Consider the following 10786-nt stretch of genomic DNA (forward strand, 5'->3'; position numbering starts at 1 on the left):
GCTCGACGCGAGCTTGATGTTGAGACAAAACAAACAAAAAATAAATAAATAATAATCTGAAGGAAAAATATCATACTGAGTGACAAAAATACCTTAGATTACCCCCATGATCCATTCTGACATAGGACCCTCTCTATCATAATATATAAGAGAGTAGGTACGGAACTTCCAAATACTTCGTTCCACCCATGACCCTAGATTTCCTTCTGCTATTTCCGTCTTAAAGGCACACATCCATACTATATGGCTTGTTTTGCTCCTGAGATATTTTTCTTTCCATCAATCCATCATTGACTTTTCTGCGTCATGTCGAGTCCATGTAACAAAATCTCTGTTTCTTGCAAGTGTTTTTTTATTAGACGTTCACTCCTTGATCGAATCTTTCCTGTCTGGTTTGGCTCATTGATGACTAATGGCGTCTTGTCATTCAGTTCAGTGACCTCCTTGCTAGTATCTTCATATGTATCATGTATTTCTGGTGGTGTCTCTTTTGTTTGTAACAGATGTCTTCGGATTCTTCTGTATATAACACCTCCTGGGTTTTCACATTTTGTAGTTAGTGCATGTCATTGATTTTTCTTAAATGTATGTTATGACATTGTACGAAATTAAGATTCCGTACTAGAATTGCTGTGATAGCGTGGTTGATGTCTGAATTAAAGTAATTCAAAAAGAAATATTGTCTTTAGTTACTGTTCCTAGAAGAGATAATTAAGGAAGTCCCGAGGGAGCAATTGCACATTGTTGGTGCGAGCAAGCTGAATTTAGAAATTCAGAATTTTGTACTGCCAAACGCTGCTAGGTTGCATTAGAGTAATTTAATTAAGTCAGTAAGTTAAGACTTTATTGGATTAGAATACGGGTACGTATTCTTAAGGAAGCTGTTTCTTGTAAGGCAGTAAGAGTTAGTAGATACTTAAGATAACTAAATTGGCTGGTGATACAGTCGATTATACTAGAATGGCAACTGACAGGCAGATGGTCAAAGAGTTTAAATCTCTTGGTAGAGATGAATTAGGTTTTGAATATACCCAATTAGCGGAATTTGCAGAGCGGAGTCTCAGTGAATACAGAGAACAACAGGCGGCAGAAATGAATAGACAAGCAGAGGAAAGAGAAAGAATCAGACAAGCCGAGGGGAGAGAAAGAATCGAGTTAGCCAGATTGCAGACCGAAGAAAGAGCCAGGGAGAGAGAGAACATACGTTAGCCATGGAGAGACTAAGGATCGAAGCGGTATCTAGGATGGGTGAAGGACTGAATGAACATTCAGGACCCACAAGCAAAGGATCAGAGGATATACGCATCATCCAGATAACAATGCCGATGTTTAACGACAGAGACGAAATCATCGATAACTTTTTAACTCAGTTTGAAACGTTAGCTTTAATCCATCATATACCCAAAGACCAGTGGGCCATTAATATCTCTGCATTTCTGCAAGGAGCTACCAAGGATGAACATCATAATATGGCACTGACTGAAGTAGATGATTACGACGCTCTCAAGAAAGCGCTGTTAAGGCACTACGAGTGTCGTCTAAGCGAACAACGGAGACACACGTGCAATTTTATACTCGCGTACGCGTGCTTTTCGGTAAATGGATTAAAATGACAGGCACCGCGCTCACTTTCACTCCCGCCGGGCTATAATATCGAGGGAGGTTATCCTCTATATAACGCCAGCTAAACCCAATCAACCACCACTCTTATTAAAAGGGCGACGTTACAATCACATACAAAGACATAACAACCATTAACTTAAAACGTTTAAATTCACTGTGTAGGTGTATGTCATTGTTCTAAATTGTCTGAAAGTCACCTTTGGGACTACTAAGTGAAGCGATGACAACCACTCTGTTTGGTAAGTGCACGAGGTTTTTTTTTTTTTTTGCAATTGCATTATATGTTAGATTTGACTGGGGCGGGTTAGGGGTGTTTGAGAATGTGTGAAAAATGCATTTCTGACAGAACATTTCTGGTTGTTGCACGCTTTGGGGCAACTCAGATTTTGCATTTTTGTGGCCACTAATGTGTAGAGCCAGTGTTCTGGCAGTGTCTTTTTGTTAGTTACTGTAGTTCGTTCCACATATCATGGCGAAATTTTCGGATCTGTAACTCTGAATTTTCAGGTCAGTTATTAAATGTAGCTAGAAGTACCTTATTCGTTTTAAACTCTTCGTTTGAAACGAATGAGGTACGTTTGCTACATTTAATGAAGCTGACCTGAACATACACTGAGTTACAGATAGGAAAAAATTACGATGCTATGTGGAACGAACTATGGCGGAATACCAAATAGTTCGACTACCTGTGCGTGTGTGTCTGTCTCAAACTGGTTTGAATGGTGTGTTATTAAAATTGGAGAGGCCTTAAGTTGCTTTATGAGTGAATTTCATTTCTGCTGTTACTATTGTTTCTGCTTCTGTTTGATGATACAACAGCTCCCTCATGCACAGCAAAAGACGACAGGTTTTCTTTTCTAAAAGTATTACATAGCGCTTGGACACCACGCCAGACGACCATACTGAGATCAGAAATGTAAGGTAGGCAATTAATGTCGATTTCTTTGTCGCATTGGTGATTAAAGATATGCATGTATTCATATTATTAATGGTTTTAAAATGAAGATGAAATTTAATTGAAATTAATAGCTAACTATTGGATAGTCAAACCACTTACAAGAGTACGAAACAATTAAATTCTTACTGTAATTACGTGGCCTGTTATATTTCTTATAATCTATGATTTGTACATGTATTTATGTACATGTATTTATGTACATGCACACATCTGCATTGAGTTGGGTTCTCGCTTGATCAGATGATTAGTGTGTTATTTACGTTACTATACCCATAGTATAACTTTCTCTATATGGCACCTGTAGCAGTACTTCCTGGCAAGGCAAAATACGTAATAACGTCATAGAAAGGAACGGCGTAAACACCGAGGCATTCGAATGTTTTTCATAGTCATTTCACTACACTTCTCAGCGGGTTGGAGCAATAAAATCAGCATTTATGGTCGCCCTACATGTAGAATGTTACATTTGTGCTTGCTTGCAATTAAATCTTTTGTCCGCTTGCAAAACATTGTTAGAATCGCTTTAAATTCCATCTGTACAAATATAGGATCTTGAATTTTATGATACAATACCAGAATACTGTACAATATTTTAATATCCGTTTGATACACGCTTCGTTTTCATTTGTGCACTTTATATTTGGAAAGGATATTATGGTGTTATAATTTCAACATAAATAGAAAACATACAATCTGTTTTTGGCGTTCACTCCTTGTGCTTCATATAGTTCAGTATGTCATTGGAGTTCACCCCCGGAATTAATTTAGTCCCATCTGTCATTAAGGTCACCCTAAACACCCATCACTTGTCACCCGCCGTTTTATTTGATTCCATTAGGGTGTAAGTTCATGCGCATTAAAACAAAGAACATGTCTAAACATTTTATCTTAGTTATAGGTCATTTCTCTTAACGTTTAAAACGGTTATTTCGTAACGTGAAAAGCCGTATAAATAAGAATAAATCGATTATAAAGTCTGGATGCCCTCGGGTTTAGATTTGTAAACTTTGGTCTGAATATCAGGTTTTTATTCTGCCGAATCATTATAGAGAATCTAACATTGGAGACGTTCACTATGCAAATATTTACATTGGCTAGACCTACGTACTAAAACGAGCGAGACACAGTTTGACAAATATACCATTAATTGTCGTCATCGAGGATTAAATAGATGCGAGTATAGTGGTAGCAATCTCATTGTTTATTATGACTGTCTCAAGTTGACTATCAAAAGATAAACTGATAAAATACAGTTTAGATCGGTCTAATTACAAGGATCTATTATTGAAATCTAATGAAGGCTTCGATCTGTATTTAAAATAAATAAGATTATTGGTATCAGTCACAAGTTTACATTTCCACAAATAATGTGGTGTCCTTCCCAAATAATCATGTGAATATTACCATTATAGTATCTATCAGACGGACAAGGCCATACATTAGACACAGGCTCCATGTGTATTCTGAGAAATACGTCATACTTTGGACATGGACTCAAATGTATATTCTGAAAAACAAGGGCTCCATGTGCATTCTGAGAAATAAGCCATTTTTGTACGTGGGATCCATGTCTATTCTGATAAATAAGCATACTATGTATATGGGTTCCATTTATTCTAAAACAAGCTATACGTTTTATATGTTCTCATGTTTCCTGCGAAAGAAGCAATACTTTGGACATGGGCTTCATGTGTAATCTGAGAAACACGCCATACTTTTTATATAGACTCCATGTATTCTAAGAAATAAGCCGTGCTTTGGACATCGGCTGCATGTACATTTTTGAAATAAGCCATATCTTTGCGATGGGCTCCACATCTGTTTTGAGATATAAGCCATACATTTGATTGGCTCAATGTGTATTGTGAGAAAGAAGCCATGCTTTGGACGTTGGCTCCAATGTCTGTTGTGAGAAATAAGCTAACTCGCTTTCCCTCTTTATATTAAGGTCAACACACAGGGGCATGAATGTTTGGGGAAAAATACAATTACCAAGAGGGTGGGTATTATTTTACACGAATTTGTATTTTTTTTATAAACAACGATATATTATGTGAATACCTTGCCTATTAAATACAAGCCATCTTAATTTGTCAATTCCGCATTTTATTTAGTAAAGAGGTAAGCATGTGGATAACTTAGTTTGTTGACGGACAAAAAACACGTACAGCCACGCGCAGGAAAGCCAAAGTGAAACATGTAGAGCTTCTGCTAAGGCGCTCTCGGCAAACATGTAAATGGCTAATAGTGGAAAACTTCACTTGAGGTTACTGGGGGATGGTAAATATGGTCAAGATATTTTGAGGTCTCTACCATTTTGAAATGTACATTTTGTAACAGTAATATGAGGCGATGGTTTACACTGGAACAGAAATACCATATAACGTCTTATGTTTTAACATGAGGAATCTATCCATCAATGCGAGTCCGGCGTGCATGTGTGGGCACGTGTCGAGAGAGAGAGAGAGAGAGAGAGAGAGAGAGAGAGAGAGAGAATCAACTTTTTTAATAAATTGCTTAAATGAGATGGACGGATAAGGGCTTTTCCATTCCTTTTCCATGCATATTTATTACTCCTCTCCCTCGTAATGTTAAAGAAACATTGAATTAAAATATGCACAAAATATATGTATTAACATTGCTCCTTTCAGTCTTACCCGATAATCACATTTTGATTTACTATAAGCTTCATCCTGGTCATAGTACAATTATGACGTAATTAAGATCATGCGAGCTCCCATCTTTCATTTGGAACGTACACAAATCATACACGAGAGAGAGAGAGAGAGAGAGAGAGAGAGAGAGAGAGAGAGAGATTGATGGGTACATCCATTCGTACGATTTAACTGCCTGCTATCATTGTTGTTACTATTGTATATATGCCGAAATACATCGTGGCTTGTTACAATAATACAAATTCCATGCATTGCACACGACTGTCACAACGTACGACTTGTATTTGTAAGATTTATTCCGTTTGATCAAAGATTTATGCAGTTTTAGCATTAGCAAGCAGTACGCATAACATTTTTTTGGATCAATATATTGTACACTATGTCGTTCTCTCGCGATATTCATAATGTTTATGTTGTTAACATGAACTCGTGGATCCAAACATGTATTTGCATTCTAGGAGTGTCTTATGCTGCTATGTTTAAAGTTGTCACATCGGTTCCAGCAAATTGTTATTTGAATATAGTTAATATTGCTTGCTGTTGTGGGTATTAAGGATGCACCAGTGAGGACGGGCTCATTGTTACATCTGGCAAATGACAGATGTACCTGACTCGCTAGCTCCAACAACATGAATATTTACATATGGTGATGCCATTGTTGACGATTGTTCCATATAAACACCGTCTAAGGACGGGTTCAGTGGTGCATCTGTCTGTTCTACGGCATCTACCTTTTCCAATATATCTGCTTCGACAGTTACAGATGGTAATGACGCTGTTGATAATTGTTCTTCTTGTGCCTTATCAATCGGGTCATTATCTGGAGCTACAGTTGGTACAGGGCTGTTATAGGACGCAGAGTTAGTTCCTTTAAAAAAGCAAAATGATTACTTTATGCTTTATAAAGACAAACTGATTTTTCCAATAAAATTTTAATTCAATTCATGCGTGGAAGCGTGGATGGATGGATGGGACGGGATGGGATGGGATGGGATGGATGCATGCATGCACGGATAGATTTATGTATGGATAGATGTATGTTTAAGTGTGTAATCTATAAACAATATTAAAAATTGGAATCGTCTCATGGACGTAAGCTGCATTACCGCAATGCAGTGACGATTACTCGAAATAAAAATGTCTACGACGAATACAGTGGTGTAGTAAAGTTAACAGCCAGTCGCGTCCAATTTTAGCCAGAAATACGCAGGACAATAATTTAGAAGTAATTCGTATTTTGACGTTTTTTAATTACAATACAAATTATCAAGTTAGGTATGACTCGATTTAATGGTTTATGCAGAAGAAATAATATACCTTGAGAATACATACAATCTAACGTTAGTTGTACATGTTTCCCAACAATATAAGAAAAATGACTACTCACCTATAGCAACTGCGACCAGCAGCCTCCGTAAAGTTTTTGTCAACATGTTTAGTCTTTCATGTACAAGTCTGTGGAATGAAAACAAAGATAAGGAACAGTAATTAATTTATCATTCAAAACACATTTAACGTATCACTTTTTAAATATATTTAAATACATTTACCATTGATTTCATCATGATCACAGTACTGTAAGCTCTCTACATGTTGTAAATTAATATAACCTGTTTACGATGAGCCATTTAGTTGGTTCGTATCAATAAAAAAAGGCTGTGTTGGGGCTTAGGTATTACAGTGATTGAAATAATGACATCTACAGGATAAAATTCAAACAAACGATGGTAATTTTCAGGCTACTGAAAATAGCAAAGAAACTTCGGGCTGAGAAAAGCAGCTTGACGGCATTTTCACACAAATTCAATAATTTTTCCAGTTTTATAATGTTAGTTTATCAATATGGGTCAAATAATTGTACGGCGTGGGAGCATATCTGTGCTATACTATGTTATTTATGTAAGAGTGCATTCAATATATTGTATTTAGCGCCAATTATGGACAATCTTTAGAGAAATACCAAAGTTTCTCATCGAATAATAAACAATGCCTGCTTACTCTACTGAAGTTTGAAGATAAATTTTGTACGCCCATTGAAAGTGTGTGTACCATGAAGAAGAATAATGCCCCTGCAGGAGTTTCCTTTATTCTGTAAAGTGAATCGATACGTATAAAAAACTACATGGAGGATGTATACCATTCCGCATTAGATGTTAGGTAATGTTTCACGCGTGAAGTATCAACATTTTACTGTCGCACAGCACTAAGGACAATACAACTGTTTCCTTCAATCTACTCTAAAACATAGGATTCCTTTCCGTGTATAACCTTTTATTGCCAGACGCGTCAATGGATATTGAATGTCTTTAATACATGCTTTTCTAGTTTTAAAATATTGTGTTGGTTCAATTTCGTCATCAACACGTTATTTTCAAATGCTTGTAAATGCAGTGGAAAAGACCTAATTATGATCGAGAAACCCTTACCTATCTTAGATTAAAGAAATAAGTTATTTTGGCTGCAATTGAGCATTTATGTGTGTGTATGAATATACGTTATTATGTGCTTAAATGCCTTGATACTAAAGGACGAATGAGATTATCTTTGTATTGGAAGGTCAATAAACTAGCCCTTTCCAAAATATATATCAATACGTCAACGACTCTTCTTGTAATCAACAAAACAGCTGTTAGAGCAAATCTATAACGAGCATTTCAAAGCTACATTAGCGAGACGGGGTGTCGCACGTGGACATACATACAGGAACATCCATATCTTTGGGTATTTCGAAAAGCATGAATTTGAAACCTGATACTGCATACATTTGTTAACATGTGAAAAGTAAAGGAAGGTAGAAAGTTTGCTGTTCTTCTAATTCACACGTAATCGGTTTTCTGATGCTGTATTTCAAATATAGCATCATTTAAGATTGGTATTGCATACGTTAGCACCAAAATACATCCGAGTAATATTTGGTTGTAGAAGGGCTGCCGAAATGACCACGGAGTGAATTTAAACTTTGCACTAGATGGTGGCAATATTGTGAGTGCAAAGGGTGTTCAGCTCTTGAGATATGCACATAAAGCGTACGGTGATGTTTAAAATATATGGTAACAGTTTATGTCTATGATGATTTGATTAGTTTCACTGGGAATGTCTGATTAAGTATTCGTTGAGTTTTGAATTCTTGCATAGATCAATCTTCACATATTTGACAATTCATTTTCATATCAACTTTTGATCAAAGATCATGTTCTGGGTTAATGAAAATTATACGTTGGATGCATGTTAAATATTGATCATTAAAATTTAACTTTATGCACGTGAATGCAATATGAAGGTATACAATATCGTAAATTACCAGTCGTAATAAAAATATTATGAACAATTCAAGGCTTTTAGAAAACACGTTGTAGGGTTTAACGCCATTTTCAGCACCCGATAGGCTATACACGACGGCCAGTATCATTGGTGGAGGAAGAACCCAGGAAATCCCCGGAAAGAACCACTGACCCTCGAGAAGCTACTGGCAAGCTTTCTCATATACCCACACTGGCCGAATCCGAGACTCGAACCCATAGAAAGCACGTAAAGAGAAATATCAAGTTATCATATGTGATAAAGATTGTCTACTTGAACCAAAATGGAAAATTATTAAATATATTAAGCTCGCGTTAAAACCTAATATTAAACACATCGCTAAAATGAAAAATAATCATGTACCATAATTGTGACAATTAAAATTATTATTTATTTTTGACAATTCAAGCAAAATGTTTGACCCATACATATTACAAACAACAGTATTCAATAATGTTAATAAATGTACGGAACATGAATTGGATAAAAAGAAAACATTCATACGAGTTATGATGGACGTCTTAATGAAACTTTCATATCCTACATGAAAACTGGGAGGAAACAGCAATTACCTGACTAGTTTCCAGCTGTCCCAACTTCGATATAGGATTATGTCTTACTTTGACAACGTATCCTTTCATGGAGGAATTTAACAGATGGATTGTACAAAATCGCATTCGATAAATACGGTAAATGCACAGCCAATAGGAGCATTTCTTGCAATGTTTTAGATGGTTTCAAGCGAGTGAATAAAAAATGTTTTTGATTCCTTTGGTTGGGAGTGGTCGTGTTTGCGTAGGCTGTAAGCTAATATTCTTTGATTTACCCACGTGGCACATTGAATTACACATACAATTAGGCTTATATAACATTCATTATTGGATGTTGGTGCGTCATTAAACTGCCTTAGTTAAGGAGTTTTAAATGCGTATGTGCTATTAGGTAGTTAATGTCGCTTAATGGCTACATTAGCTTCAATACGGAGGAATTAGCTGTGCTTGAATAAACGTAAATCTACTTGGAAATCAACATCGGACATATTTGTAGTTGGAATTTTCGTTAGTGAATAAATTGCATAAAATTACGTTTGTGAGAACCTTTGCATCATGAAACGAGAAAAATATGTTATATATATTATAACTGTTTCCCTCGCTATTTTAAAATTAAAATGTAATGATTAAAACTCATACGTGTCGTATGCTTATTAATGTCAGTGTTATACCGGAAAAGTACATTAGATATAATAATGATAATAATAATAATAATAAAGAGGACTTTGTATAGCGCCTAATCTTTAGAAGCTCTAAGCGCTTTATAGCATTAGACAACACCTATAACATAAAAAACAATGACTTGATTACAAAATAACACGCACCATGAAATTAGAAAACTTAAAAACGTGCTGAAAATGTTTAAGGTAGGAAACATTAAGTCTTTAAGTTTGTTATGCAGTGAAATAATAACACTCGCTTGTCGGTAGTGGGATTTATTACGAGATGAAATGGTACGAAGTAAACCTAAACAATTACATAGCGCATACTTAGAATACAAGACATATACAATACAGAATATAACCGACCCAAATACAATATACAGTATATACAGCCCACCCAGCGGCAATTACAATTTTAACACAGAAAAATATAAATGATACCTTACCAGACTCAAACAGTATAATTTTTCCAAATTATAGTCAATCGCTGGTCTTCATCTTCACAACTCGTACTGCTCGAGGTATTCTTCGTCTCAAAAACTAGAGTAGGAATGACAGAAGTTCTTATTAGTTTGGCGGGATGTGATTTCAATAGTCGTGAAGCACGAGAATCATGTTTTGGGATGAATTTAAGGAGAAAACGTTTTGCTGATATTGGTAAGATTTATTTCGTTTGCTCAAATGGCAAGGTATTAGCAAGCACGAATCAAGTACAGAAGCTAATATGCTCTAAACAACATGACGTGTACAAATGCTTTCGATTTTGTGCAATATTTATAACGTCTATAAAGTCATCAGCAACCTCTAGATCACTACTATATTCATTGCACGCTACGAGTTTCTTATTCTGCTATGTTTGCAGTTGCTACATCGTTTTCAGAGAAAATACTTTGGTGTCTACTTTTCACTAGGGTTGGTATAAACTGCTGTTGACAATGCCGATGGCTCCTCTGACGGGCTGAGTGGCGCATCAGTCTCCGATGCTTCTGATTGGCTAGCTTCAACATTATCACCATT

The 10786-nt window shown here is 36.0% G+C and overlaps 1 protein-coding gene across 1 annotated transcript; it reads right to left on the minus strand.

Moving 5' to 3' along the window:
• Nucleotides 1–5534: 5534 nt before the first annotated feature.
• LOC149792235 (uncharacterized) lies at nt 5535–10343 on the minus strand. The gene is made up of 3 exons (XM_089969371.1): nt 10216–10343; nt 6644–6711; nt 5535–6124 (listed from the first exon to the last, which is right to left on the minus strand). Exons 2-3 carry the CDS (start codon nt 6687–6689, stop codon nt 5838–5840), a joined length of 333 nt encoding a protein of 110 aa, XP_089825497.1. The 5' UTR covers nt 6690–6711; nt 10216–10343; the 3' UTR covers nt 5535–5837.
• Nucleotides 10344–10786: the final 443 nt, after the last annotated feature.

This window comes from Sinohyriopsis cumingii, chromosome 9 (genome assembly GCF_028554795.1).
Source record: "Sinohyriopsis cumingii isolate HCF-2022 chromosome 9, ASM2855479v2, whole genome shotgun sequence".
In the NCBI taxonomy this organism is placed as follows: Eukaryota; Metazoa; Mollusca; class Bivalvia; order Unionida; family Unionidae; genus Sinohyriopsis; species Sinohyriopsis cumingii.

Bases quoted from the DNA above. Each gene is read 5' to 3' on its own strand.
- LOC149792235 (XM_089969371.1), bottom strand. From the start codon at position 6,689: ATGTTGACAAAAACTTTACGGAGGCTGCTGGTCGCAGTTGCTATAG. The intron at 6,125-6,643 runs GTGAGTAGTCAT...GCTTTTTTAAAG, and splicing joins GCTGGTCGCAGTTGCTATAG to GAACTAACTCTGCGTCCTAT.